This window comes from Miniopterus natalensis, chromosome 9 (genome assembly GCF_054644295.1).
Source record: "Miniopterus natalensis isolate mMinNat1 chromosome 9, mMinNat1.hap1, whole genome shotgun sequence".
Lineage (NCBI taxonomy): Eukaryota > Metazoa > Chordata > Mammalia > Chiroptera > Miniopteridae > Miniopterus > Miniopterus natalensis.
In genome coordinates this window covers 58172900-58197673 of record NC_142089.1, presented here as the reverse complement: position 1 = coordinate 58197673, position 24774 = coordinate 58172900, and the positions used below count along the sequence as shown (strand labels likewise).

At 38.8% G+C, this 24774-nt stretch overlaps 2 protein-coding genes across 2 annotated transcripts in view; both read right to left on the bottom strand.

Moving 5' to 3' along the window:
- Positions 1–6270, bottom strand: part of EPHX4 (epoxide hydrolase 4) — a 30249-nt gene extending 23979 nt beyond the window's left edge. Inside the window, exons 1-2 of the mRNA XM_087820018.1 lie at positions 6031–6270; positions 3487–3572 (exon numbers count right to left, since the gene is read on the bottom strand). Coding sequence (XP_087676144.1) covers positions 3487–3572; positions 6031–6261 — 317 coding nt within the window. The 5' untranslated portion in view covers positions 6262–6270. The remainder of the gene's footprint in view (positions 1–3486; positions 3573–6030) is intronic.
- A 7186-nt stretch (positions 6271–13456) lies between these two features.
- Positions 13457–24774, bottom strand: part of BRDT (bromodomain testis associated) — a 35705-nt gene continuing 24387 nt past the window's right edge. The window contains exons 12-17 of the mRNA XM_016197222.2: positions 23756–23817; positions 21496–21667; positions 16519–16616; positions 15170–15375; positions 14523–14697; positions 13457–13525 (exon numbers count right to left, since the gene is read on the bottom strand). Of these exons, the coding sequence (XP_016052708.2) occupies positions 13457–13525; positions 14523–14697; positions 15170–15375; positions 16519–16616; positions 21496–21667; positions 23756–23817 (782 nt within the window). The remainder of the gene's footprint in view (positions 13526–14522; positions 14698–15169; positions 15376–16518; positions 16617–21495; positions 21668–23755; positions 23818–24774) is intronic.

Below are 24774 nucleotides of genomic sequence, written 5' to 3'. Positions count from 1 at the left end.
GGAGATATATCAGAAAAAATACTACTATGAGAAATGCCTGAGATCTTACTGCCTATGTTTTCTTCTTGTATTTTTATGATTTTGAATCTTACATTTAAGTCTTTAACCCATTTTGAGTTTATTCTTGTGTATGGTGTAAGAAGGTGGTCTAGTTTCATCTTTTTTGCACGTATCTGTCCAATTTTCCCAGCACCATTTATTGAATAGACTGTCTTTACCTCATTGTATGTTCTTGACTCCTTTGTCAAATATTAATTGGTTATATAGGTATGGGTTTATTTCTGGGCTCTCTAGTTGGTTCCATTGATCTATATGTCTGTTTTTATGCCAGTACCATGCTGTTTTGATTACTATGGCCTTGTAGTATAGTTTGATATCAGGTAGCATGATTCCTCCAACTTTGTTCTTCTTTCTCAAGATTGCTGTTGCTATTCGGGGTTTTTCATGGTTCCATATACATTTGTGAAATATTTGTTCTAGTTATGTGAAATATGCCATTGGTATCTTGATAGAAATTGTGTTGAATCTGTACATTGCTTTGGGTAGTATGAACATTTTAATGATGTTAATTCTTCCTATCCACTTCTAGGGATATATCTGAGGAAACCTGAAACACTGATTCAAAAGAATGTATGTACCTATGTTCATTGCGGTATTTACAATAGCCAAGATTTGGAAGCAGCCCAAGTGCCCATCAGTAGATGATGAGTGGATAAAAAATCAGTGGTACATGTACACCATGGAATACTACTCAGCATAAAAAAGGAAATCTTACCTTTTGTGACAGCCTGGATGGACCTGGAGAGTATTATGCTAAGTGAAATAAGCCAGTCAGAGAAAGACAATACCATGTGATTTCACTTGCATGTAGACTCTAACGAACAAAATAAGCTAACAAACAAAGTAGAAACAGATTCATAGATACAGAGAACAGACTAACAGCTGTTAGAGGGGAAGGGACATTGTGGGGCTGGGTGAAAAAAGTGAAGGGACTAAGCAAAAAAAAAACTAAAACAAAAACAAATCATAATACAGACAACAGTATGATGATTATCAGAGGGAAAGGGGGTGGGGGAAGGTAGAAGATGGTAAAGGGGGGATAAACGGTGATGCAAGGAGACCTGACTTTGGGTGGTGAACACACAATACAATATATAGATGATGTATTATAGAATTGCACACCTTTAACCTATATGATTTTATTAACCAATGTCACTCCAGTTAATTCAATAAAAATTTAAACAAACAAAACCAAAATAACTTTGTTCTAAACTCTGCTTTGAATTGACTTTTTCCTGATTGGAGCACCTGAATGGAATTGACTAAACTCCATAATGGATAATAGTAGCAATTTGATTGAAAAGAAAGACAGAGTAAGCCTTAACATAGAGGTCTTTGTTTGGGTATGACATAGTAAGAGGGTTTTGATTACCAGCAATATCTATGTAGTTGCTTCTGGAATCTCCCTGAACAGTTAGGTAGCTTTCAGATTGATGGCTAGCAAAGTTCAGTGAATTCAATATAGTCCATTTGAGGGAGTTATCAGCGATTTGTTATTGTTGTTTTAAATTACAGTAAGGCCTTCCCCTGTCTGTTGTTTGTGTCCATGGGCTATGCATATATGCTTATAAGTTCTTTGGTCAATTTCTTCCTGCCCTCCTTCCCACCTTCCCTCTGAGATCTGTTTCATGCTTCCATGTCTATGGTTCTATTTTGTTTATCAATTTATTGTTAAAATAATAATAATAATAAATTACAGCAAGGCTCTTGCTGGAGTAACAAATGGTGGATTTGGTGAATAGAAGAGACTTGTTCCTATGATCTGCTTATATTTCCTAATCTATGCTCTTCAGAGTGAAAATATCTCTAGGAGTTGTTTTTCAAAACTAAACCATGTATCACAATGACCAGATCCCTTTAGGACACATCCAAGACTTGACTTTGCAGGAGCAAATGGGACTGATATCCAAGAACCAGTCCTGGGCACCTCCTAGGCTGTTCCACTCACTGAAGACTTTATGACAAGTACAAGAATCACCAGGCATTTCTATTTTGCAAAAGTGCTCTTATAAAGGGTAAACAATGGGACAATACAGTGAAAAATGTGCAAAAGTATAATTTCTTAAAATGTGACAGCAACCACTGTTCCTGTATTAAATGGTATCACTGCTATTATCTAGAACTCCTCGAAACAATTACCAAATGGTTGTTTATTTTTATCTTCATGTAGATAGTTTCACGTGTAAAGAAGCCAAGTCCCAGGAGGAAAAAAATCACGGACAAGTATTGGGGTTGGTATGAGATAGAAACAGGGAACAACCTTTAAATCTTTTCTTTCTAAAAAGTTAAATATCAACCCTTTTGAATGTTTCCATAAGGTATGAAATTTGAAGGGTAAAAATCCATGTATGTTCCCAGCTCATTATCATTCCTATATCCCGAGGACATGCAGCAGAGGTCAGCTCTCAAGTTCAAGAACAAGGTGTGCCTCACTTTCTGGCACTGGCAATTTCAGAAGGGTAGCTATGAGGCTTAAGTGAGATGTTCTGTGTAAAACATTTAGAAGAGCACCTGGCCCATAGTAAATGCTCAGCAAATGTTAACTATCACCATCACCACCATCATCATCTTCTTCGGGCAGAATAAGAAAATGATTTTTTTTAAAGGTCTGAGGCAATGCCCTGTCCCCAAATTTCTCCCTTACTATTTCTCTTAACACCTAGAAGCCCACAATGACATATTTACCTCCTTCAGAGTTTTAAAGGTTTTGTGTCATCCAAAGTCCTGATTTAAAATGCACCTAGCTCTGAAAGGGGTATTACCTTAATACACTTTAGTTAATATTTTATGAATAAAAGGGGCTTTATGAATAAATGCATCGAGGATGTTAGTTACTGGCCCATGAATCTCCACGCTGAGTGAATGGGAATGAAGGAAGAAAATGAACATTTATTGAGTGTTCACTGGGGCATGTGAAAGGCTCTTTATCCTCACAGCTCTGCAAGAGTACGGTAGATGAGTGTGCAGGGTCCTGCAGCAAGTAAGTGACTGAGCCAGAATTCACTGCCCATGTTCCTTTATGCGGGTTTGACTAATGCTTCAGACTTACATTTTACTCTGAGCCAATCATGTCAAGCATTCCACTAACCGAGTCTACATACACATGTTGATTTGCATGGGCTGTTTACCACCTAATTAACTTGTCTCCAGATGGAAGAAAATAGAAGTGTAATGTGAAAATGACTTGGGTTTATTTATGCAGGTAAATCCAGAGTGGAGAAAAATCTATACGTGGGAAAAGCTCAGGAAGAAGCATCCAAAGACTTTTTACTCTGGAAAAATGATGAGGTAGGTGGGGTTTTGCCATCCCCCCTTCTTTTCTTCAATGTCTAGTACATTAGCGTCCTCAATGCATTTATTAATAAAGTCCCTGTATGTGTGACACTCTAAGCCTTTAACGCAAAAGAATTTAGTTGGTAAGTTTACCAGAACTCTGGGAATCCATGGAGAAGCAGCATAAGTGGTTTGCCTCTTTCTCCAGCAGCAACATAATGAAATCGTAACCCCGAATCCTGCAGTAGAAAATAGAGGACATGAAAGTTTAGTCATGATTTGTGTTGATTGTCAAAGCAATACATTTAATATTTCAATTCATTTAAAAAAAACTCACTTGCATTATTTTTTAATATCAAGAAATAAAATAAATATTATTAATTTTCAAAAAGAAAAAACTTCATGATTTATCAATAGGGTAAACTGACAGATTTACTTTTTTTTTTTTTTTTAATCTTCACCTGAGGGTATTTTTTCCATTGCTTTTGAGGGAGAGAGAAACATCGATGTGAGAGAGACCCATCAATTGGCTGCCTCCCACACCTGCAACCAAGCTATGTGCCCTTGGCCAGAACTGAACCCAGTACCCGTCAGTCCCCCAGCTGACGCTCTAATCACTGAGCCAAACTTGCTAGGGCAACAGATTTACTTTTGTCAACATTCCCTTTACAGTACCTTCCCTTCCTCTATTTACAAACAAGATCAATTTGAATATTATGAGCTTCTGAAACAATGTCACAATTTGTGACTTTCATCTTACTGCTGTGTCACATTTCATCTCATTCGAATTCTACAAGACATGTAAATGATTCTGATCTGAATTTATATTCCTGCCATGTTTACCCCCTACTCATGTATTTTTCTCAGCTTGCCCGTCAAGAGCTGTGCCATCAGTTATATAATTCACACCTCCTTCCTTATTTTTAGTTCTCTCCTTCCCACATTTTTATTTTAAGTTGAGAGTTGCGTGCACAGTTCCCTTTGCTGCCTGCTCCTCATGTCACATCAGTGTACTCGGAACAGCAGAATGCTCTGAGTGCTCAAGATCACTCTGCCTGTGGGAGACAAGGCTGCCCAAGGGAAACAGAAAGCACAGGAATGAGACAGGATGCAGCAAATACACAGCAAACCGAAGAGAGGAAAAAGGCAAGAAAGAGAAACAAAACCTCAGAAGGAAGTGAAGAAAGAAACCAAGAACCAAAAGCTGAGCACGGACGCTGGGTTTTACACCAGGTTGGCCAAACAACTGAATTTTCAGATATGAAAAAAATCTTAAAGTTGATTTAATCCAACCCCATCGTTTCTGCAGATTTAGAAACCAAGGCCTAAGGATGTTAATAACACAGATCATGAAGTGGGTTGGGAGTAGGGCTGTGGTTAGAATCCCCATCATGTGCTCCTTCCCATGTCATTGTCCTTTCCACCCCTTGGTTCTGTGTCTCTGGGGAAACGCTTTTTCTTTATTGATTTCAGAGAGAGGAAGGGAGAGAGAGAGAGAGAGAAACATCAATGATGAGAGTCATCGATGGGCTGCCTCCTGCATGACCCACAACCGGGGCATGTGCCTTGACGGGGATTCAAACCGCGGTCTCCTGGATCCTAGGTAGATGCTCAGCCGCTGAGCCACGCCCGGCGGGGCTGGGGAAACTAGGTGGCCAGTGAGAAGAAAGGCATTATGAGGAATTCCAGGCGATGTTTACACTGATTTTCCTGCTCATGTTGGATAAAGAAAAAAAATCTGACTCTGCCTTGGAAGATAAAATGCTGTGGGCACATGATTGGGTTTAGTAAACAAATTATTTTATTGCACTTGCTATGCGCTAGACACTCGACTTTTTGTGGGTGGCGGTGGTTTGCAAATATTAACTCATTTAACTCTCACCCCAATCCCAGGCTGAATAATGGTAGGAGAGCCATACCCCTTCGTCTCCTGAACTCCAGCTGCGGGACAACCTAGCTCCTAACAGGAGCCCCCACTGGGTGACATCAACGTCCGCTCCCGCGAGGCTACTTTGGAAAGGCCTGTGCGCCAAACTGCGGGGCGCCTCCCAGGGCGCCACCTGGAGCCTCGCGACGCGGATCGCGCGCGACCGCGCGGAGGCGCGGGGCCAGCAGGGCCACTCAGGGGTCTGCACGCGCGCCTCACATTCACTCTCTCCCATTCCTTTGGTCTCCAGCTTCCTAAGCCGGCCTCCTTCTCCACAGACACACAGCATTTAGTTATGACTCCACGCTGCTTAGGTCATCTGTGAGCGCTCCATCCTGCTGATCTGAGCAAACTCCTGCTTTCCGATGACTTATTCTGTTTGCTCTTCCAATCTTTAAAAGCTGGGCAAGGACAGGCTCCCGAGGCAGTAAGGGCGCCGCCGGGGGCAATTCCCTAGAGCCATCTGAGCGCTAAAGGGCAAAAAGGTGACGGGAGACAGCTTCGCCTTCCCTCGGAACCCGGGCGGTCTCCCTCACTCCTCCCCGCCGCGCCCCCGGCCGCGCGCAGACAGTCCCGACCCCCCTCCGCCCCTCCCGCCCCCCTGGCGTCGCGGCCGCCCCCTCCCCCTCCCCGCCCCTCCCCCGCGCGCCCCGCGAGCCCGGGACACTAGGGGACGCTGGGCCGGGCGTCAGGGAAGGAGCGGCCCGCGCCCTCCGCCCTCCCGGCCGTCACGTTCCCTCGCGACCCTGCGCGCCGGCGCCGGCCCTCACCTTGACCCGCACGTAGCAGTGGGTACCCAGGGAGGGGTCGTTCAGGCACGCGGGCGGGTGCTCCCGGGCGACCCGCCGGAAGGTCTGCGCGGGTCCCTTGCCGATGCTCCACAAAAGTTTGAGCAGGTAGATGGAGGCGCAGAGCCCGCAGTAGCCGTAGACCAGGGACCAGAAGAGCAGGGACCGGATGGCGCCCATAAGGCGGGGCAGGCAGTCCCGCAGCCTCGCCATCGGGCGGCGGCGGCGGCGGCGGGGGCAGCCCACCGCCCGCCTGAGGCTCCGGAGCGGCGGCGCTCGCACCGGCCCCGAGTGAGGCAGCGGGCGCCGCGGCGCGTCTGGCCTGCCCGCCGGTCCGTCCGCGGTCGGCGGCTCCGCGCGCACCTCCCCGCGGGCCCGGCGGCCGCGCCCCGCCGCCGTTCCGCGTCGCAGCCTCGGGCTCCCGCACTCGCGGTGCGCGCTCGGCAGCCGCCGTGCCCGGGCTCCGAGAGCCGCCCAGCGCTGCGGGGGCCGCCCGGGACCAGGCAGGAGTGAAGCCCCCGCCTTCCTGCGCAAGGCCAAGTCCCCGTCCAGATCGCCCGCCTGCGGGGGACGCCGGTGAGGCCCCGGCCCTGCCACGTTCCGCGCCACTCCCGTGCTGCCCAGTGTTCACATCGCCTCGTTGCCCACTTGTCTGTTGGGTTCTCATTAGGCCTGTTTCTGGACCACAGAATTGTGGGGCGTAGTTGTCATCCTACGCAGCAGACATTATGACTGTATTCATTTCTAACACTCTTCTGAAGGTGCTGATGTTCTCCAACTAGTTCAGAATCATTATGTGTAGAGTCAAGTCTGGAAACCCCCAGTCTGTTCTCTGTCCCTATAAATTTGTCCTTTACAGGATTGTAGAAATGGAATCATATAGTATGTAACCTTTTGTTTTTGGCTTCTTGCACTTAGCATAATGCGTCTGAGATTCAACTGTGCAGTTACATGTACTGTTCCTTTTTTATTGCTCATTAGTGTTTCATTGAATGGATGGATGTACCATATTGTTTATCCATTCCCCAGTTAAGGGACAGTTGGATTTCTTCCAGTTTGGGTGGTTGTGAATAAAGCCACCATAAACATGCATGTAAAGTTTTTTTTGTGTGTATGGGTGAACATAAGTTTTCATTTCACTTGGTTACATACTTAGAAGTGGGATTGCTGGGTCAGGTGGCAAGTGTTCATTCTACTTTATAAGAAACTGACAAACTGGTTTCCAAAGTGGCTGTGCAATTTTTAGCTTACATGGACAGTGTGAGGGAGTTATGGTTAGGTCATATCCTTGCAAGCACTTAGGATTGTCAAAAAAAATCTTTTTAATTTTAGCCATTGTAAGAAGTGTGTAGTGTATTACTGAAATTTTAACTTGCATTTCCCTAATGACTGTTGAACACCTTTATGTACTTGTGTGCCACTCAAATATATTCTTTGACTGCTTTTACTTGTTACTGGTGGTAGGGAGGGCAGAGGGCAGAGGGGCGTTCTCTGCTGTCCTAATTCAGCCTCACAGGCAGGCACTATGTCCTTGGATATCAGTGTGGGACCTCAGTCCTTCCCTGCCCCCAGTGACAAGGTATCACTGAGGATCTGCACCATGATGTATTTCCTGCCCCTCTCCCAGGATTAAGTTTATTTCAGTTTCCTTCCCGCAGCTGCAGTGGGTCCATCAGTGCCCTAAAGGTGATAAGGTTTGCTGTTCTTGTCCCAGAAACTTGGTTTGTCTTCTTTAGGGGAGATGGGGGAGGGGGGGACTTTTTGCTTTTCTTATATCGGCTGTTCTCTTTCAGGCCTTCATCCGAAAGATGGCTTTCTCAGAACCTTCATCCTGCACCCCCAAGTCTGCCTTGTAAAGTACTGATGAGGTCTGTGGAGAAGAACCTGCAAGTGGTTGCAGATTTCTCTTGTGCTCCCAGGGGTTCTATATTCTCAAGCTAGCCCATACCCCGCCTTTAGCAATTTGATAAAACTTTTAGATGATTTTTTGTTGTTGTTGCCAGATTACACAGCATTTGGTAATATCTGCCTCAGGTAAGCCTATACTTATGTCCTGTCTCTACTTTGATGTGTTTGTCTTTTCTTAGATTTCAGGTTATTTGGTTACCCTGCAATCTCAGCCTTCAGATTACTTTAAGAGAAGTCACTACTTCAAAGATTGTCTAGCTTTTTAATTTGTTGTAATGGTGGGATAATTGCTTTTTCCAGCTTTCTAGATGCCAAGTGGAAGCCTGAATTCCATAATTTTTTAAAATTGAGAGATACTGGGGTGGGCAGAAGTACATTTACAGTTGTTCATATGGAAAATAATACAGTAATACTAATATGGAAAATAATACAGTAATACTAGTACAAGAATAAACTTTCTCATATTCACAATTGTAAACCAACTGTTTACCACCCCTGGAATTGACATATAACATTGTATTTGTTTTAGGTACATGATATGATGATTGTGAAGTGATCACAATAAGCTTAGAACTTTTAGTTTTATTACTTTTAAATGAAAACTATGAGATAATTATAAATTGATATGCAATCATAATAGAGAACCTGTGTACACTTTATTCAGTGTACTTTACATTTTACAATTTTGTCATATATGTAGCTTTGTGTATCTATCTACCAACAAAGTCAAGAATACAGAACATTTCTATAATCCCAAGGATGCCTCATGTTGCTCCTTTATAACCACACCCACACCTGTCCCTAACTCCTGGCAACCACTAATCTGTTCTTCGTTTCCAATTTTTGTCATTTCAAACATGTTACATAAATGAAATCATATAGTACATAACCTTTGGAAATACTGTTGAGTTTCTTGCTATTTTTTGTCAGATATACAGTTTATAAATATTTTCTCCTAATCTGTACCTTATCTTTTCATAAAGCAAGTTCTTAATTTTGGTGAGAAATTGAACAGCTATTCCTTAAAGCTAAATTAACTCAGAAACTGCTTAAACATTAATTACACAAAATACCATATAGCCTGTGGTGAAATCCTTTAGCCATTTACTTTGGAATTGGAAATAAGAATGACAGATATTGCTTCCATTACTTAATCTTATTTTGGGAAATTATAGCTAATGAAATAAACAACAAAACCCACCAAAACCAAAAATAGTTTCCAGTCTCTATGGCTTGTTTTTCTTGCTTTATGACATTGGCTAGAATTTCTAGTACTATGTGGAATAAGAGTGGCAAGAATGGACATCCTTGCCTTGCTTCCAAATGTAGGGGGAAAGCATCGAATCTTTCACCATTAAATAAAACATTAGGTGTAGATTTTTGTAGACGTTCCTTGTCAAATTGAAGTAATTTTCCTGTATTTCTAACTTGCTGAGTAGCTATCCTGCCAGGGTGGGAGTATGTAGTTTTAATTATAATAAATGGTGCCAGATAACTGTTCCAAAAAAACAATAGACCAGGTCATATTCCTCTGAGTTTGAAAGTATCACTTTCCCATTATCCTCACCAGCATTAGTTGTTGCCCTCATATTCTTTGACTCTGAATGGAAAAATAATTGGTTTCCTTAATTGGCATTTCCCAGACTACAAGTGGTGGAGTTCATCATCTTATATTTGTTAGCCATATGACTTGCCTCGTGGCTCAGTCGGTTGGAGTGTCACCCCATACACCAAAAGGTTGCAGATTCAATCCCCAGTTGGGGCACATATAGGAGGCAACCAATCCATGCTTCTCTCTTTCTTCCTCTCTCTCTAGATCAATAAAAACATATCCTCAGGTGAGGAATAAAAAAAAAAAAGGCAAATTGACCTCAACTGTTGACTTCATTTTTTAAGTCCTCACCTGAGGATATTTTTTCCATTGATTTTAGAGAGTGAAAGGAAAGAGGGGGAGAGGGAGAGAAACATCAATGTGAGACACACACATTGATTGGTCGCCTCCCACACTCACCCAGACCAGGGCTGGGAATCGAAACTGCAACCAAGGTACAGTGCCCTTGACCAGGAAACAAACACCCGACCGACCCCTCAGTCCAAGGGCTGACATTCTAACCACTGAGCCAAACTGGCCAGGTCTCAGCTGTTGATTTCTACACAATTATGTACAAATTAACAAGTGACAATTAGAGGCAATATTGATAACACAAAACGTTAATATCCAGAATATGTGAAGATGAAAAGAAACAAAAATCCCCACCGTTGACTATATTAAAAACCACTGAATCGCATTTTGAGGGTGAGGTATAGCTTAATTTTCAAATTCCTATAAAGAAAATTTTTAGATTATAGATTGATAATGGGAAAGGTAGTGTTGGCTAGAGGTGTGAGCACAGTGGAGATACATGCAAGGGAATGATTATAAGTAATAGTGCAAAGGAGAGAAGTGAGGGCCTGAAGGGGAGAGCTACTGTGAGAAGGCATAGGATTAATGGGCTGTAGTCCTCCTGAGGCCTAATGACTGCTGGAGTCAAGGGAGTAAGCTAAAAAAAAAAAAAGGAGATAGCAGTGAGACTGTGGTGCTTGAAACTGAGACTAAGTAAGGGATCAAACCCCTGACTTAGTCATTAGCTATTGGTAATTACTAAGGAGTAGCTACAGTTGATTAGATGTTAAGATCATTAGCAGAAAGGTCAAGAGTTTCAGAAGTGTATAGAGTGTGACAATGAAACAGACTAAAATCTCTGGGGAACAAGGAATGAGCTAGGGATGGCAAATGATTGAGTGGTATTATAATCTTATGATCACGAAAAACAAAACTGGGGTGTTTAGGGAGGGAGAATGGTCTGCAAGTGGCACTCCAAAGGTAAGAACATTACTAAAAAAACAGGCACTAAGTGAGAGTCTGCAGGAGAGCGCCCTGGTTCAGTTAGAGCAGTGACTCTCAAACTTGAAGGGCTCATTCCACTATGTAGACTGCTGGACCTCATACCGAGTTTCTGATTTAGTAGGTCTGAAGTCTGAGAATTTGCATTTCTAAAACATTCCCACGTGATGCAGAGGCAGATAGCCCAGGGACCACACTTCCAGAACAACTAAAGAACAAAAAGAGAAAAGAAACAAGCAAAAAGGTTTATTATGTAGGGAACGTTGATGACTGATCACCAATTCCAGAAAACACACTGAAAAAGAATTTGGAGAGATGAGGACAGAAAGGGGTTCTCATGAAACCAAGTTTTAGTTGAGGGTTAATAAGTTATATGCAGTATTTTGTGCATGAAGTTAACAAAAGTAAACTCCATGTTAGAAGTTAATGCCCTGGCCAGTGTTTTCAGTGGTTAGAGCATCAGCCAGTACACTGAAGGGTCATGGGTTCAATTCCCGGTCATTTGTATGTCTCTCACATCGATGTCAAACAAACAAAAAGTTAAGCCAAACAATCTTTTACTGAAAAATAATGCATAAGTTATAAACTGCTATTTTCTTTGCTAAACAGACTTCAACCATGTACCAAAAGTTTGTTAGCATCTACAATGTGCCAGACTCCTTACAGATTGAGCAAAGGTTAAAATTTAAGTTTGTTAAACTAAACAGTGATACCCATTATCACTCTCTAAGGGTTGCTCCAAGTGTTTATACGTGAAACCTCAAGAAACCCATCATCGCACTGGCCAGGTAGCTCAGTTGGTTAGAGCTTCATCCCAGCACGCCAGGGTTGTGGGTTCAGTCCCCCAGGGCACATACAAGAATCAATAAATGAGTGCATAAGTGGAAGAACAAATTGACATTTCTCTTTTCCTTTCTCTCCCTCAAATCAATAAATAAGAGAGAGACATTATCCTTTAATATAAAGGATATGTTAATAAAGCTAAACTTTTTTTTTTAATGTTTTTAATTCTCAACGGGGGGATATTTTTCAGAGAATGGGAGACACATTGATGGGAGACACACACTTTGATTGGTTGCCTCCTGCACCCACCCCAACCAGGGCTGGGGATCCCGCCTGCAACTGAGGTTTGTGCCCCTTGGGCAGATTCAAACCCAAGACCCTTCAGTCCGCAAGCTGATGCTCTAATCACTGAGCAAACTAAGTATGTAAATGCACATACTCCCAAACTGAGTATGTGCATTTACAGAAGTAAATTCTTCTTTACTATTCTCATTCTCTTCAAAATGAAAATTTTGCCCAGGCCAGGTAGCTCAGTTGGCTAGAGCATTGTCCCTTGATACACCAAGGTTGGAAGGAAAATTTCCCAATCTTAAAAGTATTACATAATCAATACTGAAAAGAACCATAAAATACTGAAAAGTTTAAAGAAAATGGAAAAAAAAAGTACCTGCAATTCCATCACCAAGAGGTAACCACCATGTATTTCTGATATATCTTATATATATCTACATACACATACATACACAGATTATATATAGATATATACCTTATCTATATGATCTTTTAGGAAAATAACAATGCATACTGTTAGTATACACATACTTGTTGGTTAAAAATAGAAATAGTTGAATAGGTATGACTATTACCTTAATACTGGCTATGTTTCATGAAGGTCATTTTAGCCACTAGTTAATCATGTTTTCTAAATGTATGATTGTTTAAAGATGTTTCCAAAAAATATAGATTATCAAAAAATGAACTCAAGAAAACTTTTTCTATATAATACATGCACATTTTTAATTTAGATGGTATCAGAGTAGTGCCTGAATCATGTTACACTTCAAGAGTCCAAAAATTTAAAATACATGGAGCTGACATACATGATTTATACATAATAGCAACTTGAGAATGAGGAAAGAAAAATATTTTACAGATTTAAATAAAGAACTTAATATAATTAAGATTTAAACATCCATTGCTATCACATATACATGTTAAGAAATGCTGTATAAGTTCCTATAGAGACTTATATACATAATTAATATGTATTATTAGTTATGTTGCCTTAAGCTTAACATATTTCAAACCATAGCTAATATTTTCTTTAAACTAATTTCAATATAAATTTTGAATATATAATCAGCAGAAAATCTTATGTAATCTGACACATAAAGAAACCAAGTATTATTTGTTCAAGGTTCTAAATATTTTTGAAGACAAATATTTGTTTTAAAAGTTAAAAATTCAACAGGAACTATGTTTTTGATACATCTTTATATATTCTTCATTTTTAAATAAGCAGGGACTAACTCTTTTGGATTTTCATTGCTAAGACAAGGCCTATAATATACTGCAGACAATTATTGATAAAATGAATAACATCTGGGAATTTATTCAAGTTTTAGGGATCCAATATTATAAAATTTCCTGTAATTATGTCATTAAAATAATGAACATATACCTATTAAGAAATGTAAGTGAAAATTGTTTAATCATTTTAGAGCAGTCAAAATACAACATAAGATTGGTGTCTGAAAGCAATCATTTTGCCATGTGCATCTTAATCTTTTATATCATTCATTTTAAGTTGATGGTTAATTTAAAAATTGAGTTTTAATCAAAGTTGTTTTCAAACATTGTCATAATGTCACGCTGAAGAGTCATATCAATGGTTCCCGCCATCTATAAAAAGGAAGAGAAAAATTAAATGTTACTTTAAAAAATGTATGCCTTTATTACATCTATATAAACATGATTATGCAACATTTGGAACAGATCATACAATATGAATCCAACTTAATGAGTTTGTATATAATGAGTTTGCACATAATTTTTATTTTGGTATATATACTATCCAATTTTTGTTAAAGTATTGTTTATGTGGTAAATAAAATTAAAACCGACAAGAACACTAAAAACAAATTTGATTCTTTCTCTCCAAGTGAGAGAAAATTCTGTGTTGACAGAGTGGGTATTAATAAGAACATGAACTGAGATTACATTATTTCATGTATCTTCTGTAACCAACATAGTGCTAGACACATCAAATTATTTTCTGAATGAACCAATCTAACCTATGCAAGAGAACTATAAATTTAAAAAAATTCAAGACAGGCATTGTATGTTGTCTAACCACAATGGAATTCAATTAGAAATCACTAACAGAAATCCTAAACACAAGTCAACTAATTTTTTTCTTTCCGGTTTATTAAAATATAATTGACATACTGCAAGTCACCTTCTCCACCTGGTGTTCAGCTAAAGAAATACTGAACCTGGGACAGATGGCATATCTTTTAACCCCAATTCATAGGTGGTTTTTAAATTCTTCAAGAGCAGTAACAGTAAGTGATAAATCACTTTATTTATGTGCAACAGGAATTATTATTCTCACTTTCTAGATAAGGAAGTTGAGGCACAGAGAGGTTAAATAGGCCAAACCCAAAAGTCTAGTAAATGGCAGAAGCAGGATTTGAACCCACATAGTGTAGTAGCAGCTCCAGGGTGTCTTTTGACTATGAAAACTTTATTTTAGGCCCTGATTTTAGAACTAGATCCTTACTAAAGAGGTAACTCCACTGTCACTGACAAAATACCTCAAATACATCTTTGAATATGTGAAGAAACTGCTTTGTTAAATCTTTCCTTAGTTAGGTTTAGTAAACTAAAATTCACTTACTGCTTCTCTTCTCCTCCGTTCTTGCTCTCTCTCCCTTGCTAAGTTACGGTCTTTGAGAAGCCGGAGTTTACTTTTCTCTTGAGCTTCCAAAGACAGTTGATGTTCTTTTTGCTCTTCTCCAAGGCACTTGTTTTGTATCTTATTTGAAAAAGATTCTAGAGTGAAGCCAGGGTCCCTGAAAGAAACAGTAGAGCTCAAAGTACATTTCAAATTCCTTAAAAGTTATTACAAAGATATGCTATTAAATGACAAATATAAAGCAATGTTCTAGATAACCCCCTTCATATATTATAATTTTTAAGCTTTATTTTTGATGTCTAACTAAGAGAAGGTTTTGGAAAACTGTGACCAAGGTACTCTACTATCTTCTTACACATAGAATGGAAACAATATTAAGACATTTCTGGAAAACTGTGATATATTTATCATTTAGAAATTAGTATATTTAATAGCTCAATGAATAACTTGACTATTTCTATCCTTTTCAAAGCAGATTACTACTTACCAATAAAAAAAATCAATACAAATGTACTCTTTTGCATTTTTAATTTTCTGTGTTTAACTAAGAATAGCTGAATCATAGTCACTTGATTTTAAATACATGTCTAGATTGCCCAGGGCCTCCTTTAACCCAGTAAATGACAGACCTCTGATTTTCTTGAAATACATTTGGTTCCTTTGCATTCTGTTCCAGATGTTTCTGTATTAGTTCCTGTGCTCGAGCTTTTATTTCCTTTTCTATTGCTGCTTTTCTAAATTGGTTGAAGAGCTCATCTGAGGATTTCCGTACACCTGAAGTTTTGACTGGTTTGCCCAAACTTTTCCAAGAGTCTGCATTCTTAATTTTTATATCCTAAAAAAAAATAAATAAATAAACCAGTCACTGTAATGACAATACTTATGATCATATAGGGAAAATAAAGCAAATATATAAATGATCAATAAGAGATAAGTGAGATGATGTCATAAGAATGGCACATTATTTGTTCAGAATAATGAATAATGTGCTATTTTTCTTTTCTTTGGTATGAAGACTAAACTGATTGTGACTACTGTTCTTAAATGAGATGTCATGCTCTAGTGCTGCCCACTAGAAATATATGTACTTTAAAATCTTCCATACCACATTAAAAAGTTTTTTTTAAAAGTAAATTTTTAATGATATATTTTATTTATTTAAGTAAATATACCCAAAACATTATTATCAACATGCAATCTATATCAAAGACCAAGGAGCCGGGAAGGAGGAAAAGAAGGGATGACTAGGCAGAACAGAGGACTTTTAGGGTTGTGAAACATTCTGTAGCACACTATGCTGACGGCCGCGTCATTATACCCACAGAATGTACACCACTATAAGTGAACCTTAATGCAAACTATGAATTTTCAGTGATAATGTGTCAATATAGGTTCATTCAGTTGTAACAAATGTACCAGTCTGGTGGGGCAGGTTGATAATGGGGGAGGCTATACATGTGTTGGGGTGGGGTTATAAGGGAAATTTATGTACCTTCCTCTAAATTGTTGTGTGTCTAAAACTGTTCAAAAACAAACAAACAAAAACACACAAGTAAACTCTTAAAAAAAAAAAAAAAAGACTAAGGATACTATATTTTTTCATATCAAGTCTTCCAAATTGGTGTTCGAACCCAGGTCAGGGCACTGTGCAGAGGGCAAACCAATCGTCGTTTCTTTCTCACATCTCTCCCTCCCTCTCTCTAAACATGCCTTTGGGGGAGGATTAAAAAACAAACAGAAAATCCAGGATACCTGGCAGATACCAGCATTATAGAATTTACAATTAAATACAATCATGAGAATTAAGGGTGGGGAAAGGGTGCTGGCTCACAGGTAACTTTATTTTTAATAAAAAGGGAAAAATTAGGTTTAGAGATCCAAAAACTCATTCACGTTAGGGCTTCAAATACCTTTTGTGCTACTTCTAAATTACATTTTAAATCCCTTCAATATTTGTGAGAAGAAACATTAGTCTTACCTTCTGCACAGGAACTTGACATTCTGATTCGAAGACCATTGTGTCATCACCAGACTGACGCATCACAGTTAGACCATTCAAGTGATTTTCAGAATCACCTAGATGAACACATTTTTAGAACAGTATAATCAAGATGTTTCATCTTGCTTGTCCAGAATTTGACTTTCAACCCCTCTAGGTCAGAAACTATGAAAACAAAATGACTAATTTTTTGATGCTTCTCAACTTTGCTGGAAATCATTATAATGTCAATTAAGTACTTTTCACTTAAAATTTACCTCCTCTATTTCTGCTACTCTTTTTTTGGGTCAGCATAAAGTATAGCTGACATTGTGTCTTACCCATCAAAATCTATTTTATCTGTCCCAAAAGTACAGCAGTCCTCCGGTGTGTAGTGACCTTAGCTCCAGAGATGGGTCTTCATTAACCAATTGTGGTCATCCCACCCCCACACCAGTGAATCATTTAGGAAAGACAAGGCCTAAGCCAATGTAGGGCTTCCAGGGAAAGATGCATCCTGGAGGCCACATCGAGAAGGAAACACAAAGGAGGGAAGAAATAAGACACCAGACACCTAAAATAGTGAGTGGAGGGATGGGAGTACCAAGAGGTTGGTTTGACTTGGAGGTGAAGAGAACTATGCAATCCTGCTAATTGTTAAGCTTTCATACAAATACGTCATTTATCATGGGTGAAGATAAAAACAGAAAGAGAACTTGCACTTTTGTTAAACCATACCTGAAAACTGACCTACATGTGGACTATTACGTGTGGTAACAAAATTCCTTATTGTTTAGCCAGTTTGAGCTGAATTGTCTGTCATTTCTGACCATGAGAATCCCGATGCACGAAACTGAACTGGGTCATTTCCATTTCAATTCTCTCTAGTTATTGTCTATAGGTCCTAACTAGTGTCAAAAGAACAGAGGGAACAAATGAAAACTATATTGCTATCTTTGTTAACTGACCAAAGTTCAAAATCCTGGCCACTTATATAGTGTAGAAACTTACATTCTCTACTTGGGGCTAGATATTTAAAAAGTAGAAAGAGTATATATGTCAAGTTAAGTAAATTCTAAATGACTCTCAGTTTGCTAACTCTAATTTAGAAGATTTAAATGTGGGGATTAAAAAGGGGAAATTTAGTTTTGAAATGTTGTTTGATATGCTTATGTTATGTTTAAGAATAGATGTTTAGCCCTGGCCAGTTTGGCTCAGTGATTAGAGCTTTGGCCTGGGACCAAGGGGTCGCAGGTTCCACTCCCAGTTGGTTACAGGTTCGATCCCCAATTACGGTGGGGGTGCCTGCAGGAGGCAACCGATTGATGTCTCTCTCTCTCTCCACCTCCCTCCCAGTATAAAAATCAATGAAAAAAGTATCCTCCGGTGAGGATTATAAAAAAAGACTAGATGTTCAGTAGTTATATAGGTCACTTGGAGGAATGGGGTATAGAGACTAGAGACCAGCTGGGCTGTTGTATTAGCAGGGGCTTCCAAGCCCAGTTGGTCGTCTCCTTCTCTAGCGTTTATGCCCCATTCCTCCAACTGACCTAAAATATTGGTAGATTGCCTTGAAGCACACCCTTTTGCTCAAAAAACCTTCACTGGCTACCCACTGATTCTACCATTACCATTATGTCCAAAGTCTCTAGATATCAAGGCTCTTTATGGCGGAACCTGGTATACATTTCCAGATTTATTTCCTTGTATTTCTGTTTATCCAACCAAACCTTTAATCACATCGAATTACTGGTTTCCTAAATACCTTCATTCGTGTTATTTCCACCATACAAAATGCCTTCCAATCCTAGTTATACATACTTTCTCTCCAGTATCCAGCTCAAATAACGTTTATTCTATAAAACACACATCTGCCAAAGAGATCAGGTTATTCTGCCTTCCCCCCTCCTTAAATTTTATTTTTGCTTCTTTTAGGACACATTATTTTTTATATATCCCAGTTGTTTATTTCTGCTACTGGAAGTTAAACTCTTTGATTTACCTTTTCATTTGCTATGCTAATCCACACTGATGACAGCATTAAATATTGTTTTTTTTCAAAATTCTTTATAAAACTGAGATTTTTATAAGCTGGAGAAAAGTTATAAGGATAAGGTAGTAATTTTTTTTACTAAAAACTTGAACTTATCTTAAGGAAAGAAATTAGATATCTTTCAGTTAATGTAAAGATAATGTCAGAGGTTTTGAAAAAACCGATTAACACTGAAAATGCATTTTAAAAATATTTTACATGCTCCAGTATTTTGTCATTTTTCAAGCCTGCAACCAAGGTATGTGCTCCTGGCTGGAATCAAACCCGGGACCCTTCAGTCTGTGGGCCAATGCTCTAACCACTGAGCCAAACTGGCTAGGGCCATTTTCTTTACTTTTGTTTAAATTGAAGGTTTAACCCAAAATTTCTTTCCATCAAGATTAAACTCCAGAAAAGTTAAAATTCTATATACATTTTATAGATTATATACATTTGCAGTTTCTCTTGGGCATAGGGCCACTACAGTGGGAAATGCAAACCATGTTGCTTCTGAAAAATTGCTAAGTGCAATAGAATAGCCAGCCACTCTAACTAATCATCCAAATGGTCCCTTTACACATTGTGTTACAACCAAACAGAAGTTGAAGTAATACAGTAACAATAACTAATTCTAACTGGAGAATTAGATATGTAAAGCCTATCTTTTCATAGGTAGGATGTTTTCTTTAAAAACCACCTTGACTACACTTTTCCTGTTTTCATTCTTATTTCTTCAAGGCTGACCCTTCCCTATGGTTCTTTTATGAACTTACTATAATGAAAATGGCAACTTTTCTCTCCTCTGATTCTCTCTGACCAATCTTCAAACATGTTCAACTATCTCTGATTTAAAAACTCAACACAAAACAATCTTTCCCAGTCTTACAAAAACAAAAAAATCTTATCGTTAAAGCCACAGGTATCTTCCCTTCCTATCCACTTCCTGAAGAAACTTGTTGAAAGGCTGGTTTATATCCAGATTCTATCACTTCTCAATTGACAGCAATCTGGTTTCAGTCACAGTGGCCACTAAAAGAGCTTTTGCCAAAGGAAAAAAACCTCACATTGCCAGTTTTTACCCTCTCCTGTGTACCCTGCTTCAGCGCTCGGTGAGGATTTCCTTCTAAAGCCCTCTTCCAGGACTTTCTCATGGCTTCAAGTAGCTTCTGCAATATTGCTAATTCCTAAATTACAGTTCTTGTCATAGTTCCCACCTATTTCTGGTTGTAATATTTCTAATTAGATACTCTGTAGCATCTCACATGTCCAAAATGAGCACTACCTGTTATTTTCAATCAATTCTGCCATAAAAATATCTTGCTAAGTACCTACATCTTGTCTATACTTACTGCCTTAGTTTGTCCTCATAATTTCTTTAATTAAGATTATACCACTCAGATTTCCTGCTTGGTCCCAACTACATCAGAGCATTTTCATTCCCCCCGGCCCCCAAAAAGGATAAATATTTTACACTCTGAATCTTCTGTTATTCCTCTTCCTGGGATGCTCTCCAGTGTTGCCTTAGATATTTTCTTTCTTTTTTAAAGAACTATATCTTTACTGATTTCAGAGAGAGGAAAGGAGAGGGAGGGAGATAGATAGAAACACTAATGATGAGGATCGGCTGCCTCCTGGGCGCCCCGACTGGGGATGGAGCCCACAACCTGGACATGTGCCCTGACCGGGAATCGAACCCCGATCTCCTGGATCCTAGAGGTCAACGCTCAACCACTGAGCCACGCTCGGCTGGGCAGGTATTTTCCCTTGATTGCCACTCCCTTCCCCATGGTGCAGAGCTGTAACTCAAATTAAATCCGTACAAGCAGAACCCTCAGACACAAAAGAGTAGGGAGGCTTTGCTGGAAGTGATAAAGGAAGGTCAAAACTGGTTCCGCCCAGTCTCCACTGTAGAAAACAGCTTAGACGTGACCTCTGCTAGGAGAGCCCTGCCATTGGAAGGCCAAGGGTAAACCCGAGACCAGCCAGCGGGGAGACCTGCGTAAGGAATATCCATGCCTGCCTCTAGTCTTGGCCCAAAGGTTCAGGCACTCTCTAGGCTGGGCTAATCACTATCAGAGAATATCCTTTGTGCCATACATCCCAAAGAGAAGCATGCTGAGACGGGCAATGCCTCCACTTCTGACAACCTAATAAGATATTTATAAAGTCTAATGAACCTAACAATATAAAAAGTTAGTCAACTTCAGAAAATGTTTTTGGTAAATAAGAACCATCATTAGGCAAGTATTTATAGCCTAACTTTCCTTAACTGTAAACTATTTCTAATGTATATAATTTTATTTCTCTTTCTATGGAATCTCTATCTTTTCCTTCCTTGTTCCATCCTACCTTTCCAACCCATGTAGGCATGGACATCATGGAAATTAAGAGCAACATTTCCCAAGTCAGCTTAGTACTTGGGCGTATGGGCTCTGGCAGTGACAGGTTTTTATATATAGCACACATGGCAGTGTATATGGAAGTAAGTTGCATGTGAAATGTACTTATAATTTTCCATTCAAATGTAAGGAGTACCTTTGGGTATGAAGCAGATACTTAAAAAAAAAAAAATCTTTATTGATTTCAGATAGAGGAAAAGAGAGGGAGGGAGAGACATAGAAACATCAGTGATGAGAGTGTCATGATCAGCTGCCTCCTGCACGCCCCCAACTGGGGATTGAGCCCACAAACTGGGCATAAGCTCCGACAGGGAATTGAACCACGATCTTTTGGATCATAGGTCGATGCTCAACTGCTGAGCCACACCGGCTGGGAGAAGCAGATAATTTCTAAACATGTGTTTTAGTGATTATTTCTAACCTGAAATTTACTAGTCATGATTTTCAGTATCCCAGAAACAAACAATTTAGGTCACCTTAGCATTTTCATATACAGATTTGGAAGTCAGTTTATCATTTGCAGTCATTTACTTGCTAATTTATTACCTGAGGGAGGTAGGATTTGTAAAGGTGAAATGTTTTTCACACTCTGTGTATGTTCTAATTCTTGATGATTAAATGCTATCTGGTAGTGATTTGGTGGTGTTTCACTTGAATGTGTAGTCTGATTAACAAGGGCAGTAGAACAAGAGGTTGTATCTTGCATAGAAGATTGTATCTGTTAAGACAAAGTTAATAAAATTACCTTTCAGAGTTTTGAGCACACAAGAAATATAAGAACAGAAACACAAGAATATAATTTAATACTGTTTTTGAATATGGTATTATTTAAGTCACACAAACTGATATGGTATAATTAATCCTATCTTACAGTTGTGAAGACTAATGTTTAGAAAGATTAAATATCTTGACCATCAGATAGCTTACAGTAGAGTTAGTCAGGCCTAAAATCTTAGTTGTTAGTACACATAGACTTACATGTGTATTATCAAAGAGTACTGCTTATTTTCAAATGCTTTCCCAGATGTACTAAACATAAAAACTTAGTTTTTATACCAAATCTAGGGACAAATCCTCTTTTACACCTTTCTTTACTGAATTACATACCTAAACAGAGGGAGGGTTTAAAATCACGATAGTTGACCCATAAGACTAACAACAAATTCTGACTCAATACACAGTTAACTATTACGTAAAAGCTGTATTAGAATAGCTAACATCTATTTAATGCTTACACTGTGCAAGGCAACACACTAAGCCCTTTATATAGTTCTTTAATTCTCACAATAATCCTATGAGTTTATATACTTATTTTCCTCGTTTAGTTTATGATTGGACTTAGATATAATAAAAGCACCTTACCTAAAATCTCACATCTAATTCAGTGGCAAGCTAAGTTATGATACCAAAGAGCCCAGGTACCTTATCTACTAAGTTTTGAGTTGTAGGTAGCAGAGGTGAATACGACAGCCCCTCTCCTCTGTCTAATAAAGGGCTTAGAGTAGTGAGTAGAGAAGGCAAGAGTTTGAATACCTATGATAACTTGAAATAAACTAATGCCATAAGAATGTTTATCTCAACAATGTAGACCCAAGCCTAAAGTTTAAAGTCAAATGCTGAGGTTAAAGTCAGTGAAAAAATAATTTTCTGAAACACACAAGTATTTATATATTTGTTCTAATTATTCAAAGTGTGTATATATTTTTATTGGGGGGGGGCACACTATATATCTTCCCTCTTTTATCATAAGTGGACATTCTTTTCCTCAGTGAGTGACACTGAAAAAATTATGGCCACAAACAGATCGTAAAGGTAGCATTCTACATGCTATGGATTGAGAAGGGTTCCAAGTTTGTTCATAACTTTATATAATTTTCTGATTCCACTAGTACCTATGCCAAGACTGGTATCTGCATCTTCTTCCTACTCAAAAGCCTTTAGAGCTCATTCCTGCCTACCAAATTAAATATCAACACTTCACTTAGGTGTTCAATATTCTCCCTATTATTTCTCCCAGGCCAACTAATCCCTTAAAAATACCCTCTGCTGCCTATTTCCCTGAACACACCTCCTGTGCTTGTGCTTCTTTTCAGGCTACTTACTACCTCTTTAAAAAAATAAACCCCTTACCTGTATGTCAGTATACTAACCATTTCTTCCCTCTCCCTATAATTTAAAATCCAGTTTAAGGTAGTATATATATTACTTCTTCATTCTCAATAAATTATGAATATGGATTACTATAGCACTAATCATATAATCTCTTAACCATTTGATTATATCTCTTCTCACAACTTTGAGCTCCTTCAAGACAGTATGATTCATGTTGTATTCTCCTAATCTAGTTAGGTGTTGTTAACTAAGTTTATAACTTAATAAAGGCATATACCCATACTTCTATATCTGGGATGGGCACAAAGGATTAAAAGTTTTATGATAACAACCTGAATTAGTGAAAGATAAAATCACTTCTGTCCTTTTCAAGGCATGTCAGTCAACCACTAGTCAAACACAGGTGTGCTAAAACAGCTGGCAATTGCAAGCTTTATCTTTACAAACCCTAAGTACCATTCTCCTCCCACATTTTTTTTTTTTTTCTTGGAAATTCCACCTTACTGTGCATACCCTACTGTGCATACATAGGAACACCAAGCCTGCCCTATCTACTTGGGCTCTCAAGACTAAGCTGAAAATTCCCTACTTATCTGCCTGACTTACACAATTGTAAAGAAAGCTACTACTATACTAGTGAGTTATAACATACATAATTTTTAAATTCTAAGGTAAAAATGGAGAATTAACTTACCTTTACTTCCTCTATAGAAGGAGAATCATTCTGTTTCACTTCAGTAAATTTAGGTAACATTTCTGCAAATGTATATAAATAAATATTTCAATGTTTGCCAGCTTAAAATTACATCAAGTTACAAATATTTTCATGTTAGAAATAAAATGATCTCAAGAAGATGCCTTTAACACGAACCTCTTAAGTCAAGAGGCTCTTACACTTTCCAAGGTTTTGCTCAAAATTTCTAAAGGGATACTTGCTTTTAAGAGGGACATTTTCTTTCCCACATAATGGAATACATATTTAGGAAAAAAAGATCAGTGTTACTTAACAGTTAAGAGCTGGAATTAGTGATAGTTTAAAAAGGAAGAAGTCACAAAAGAGAGAAGGTTTAATTAAACAGAGAGTGCCAATTATACTGAAATCATCATTTACCAAGTAGCCATAAAGGGTTTAATTAAAATAAGAATTTACTATAAGAGAAGGGTATGTTATTTATCTGAGAGGATAGTCTTTATTTAAAAATGAAGCTATTTGATTTCATGGTAAAGTCTGCTTTGCTTGCTAAGCATCATAATAAAGATCCCATCTAATTAATGCTGTAGTTACATCTAAGCTATTTGGCAGCCTCAACTATTTGGCAACAAAGGGGTTTTATAGTAACTCATTTACCTTTACAAATACCGTTGACACTGGCAGTAGAGTAGGTATAAAAAGAATTCTGACACGGTGCTCATAGGTTCCTCTTTATCCTAAAATTGACTCTGGTGCTATCCTCCCCCATCCCAAGCCTAGGTCAGTGTGGTAAAGCACCAAACTGGTAGTGAAGGCCTTGACCCACCTCTCCAGGTCAGCCTTCATGAGCAACCTCATCATTATTTGCTTCAGGCTCCAGGACACCAAGGCTGGTCAACACCAAATCTTATTCAAACTTAAAACATTTTAATTTTAATAATTACCTTCTGCCTCCTGAAATGCCATCAGTTTCCATTGGATATGTTACTGTTCTTTCCTTTCCTAAAATGTTTGATGCCGGA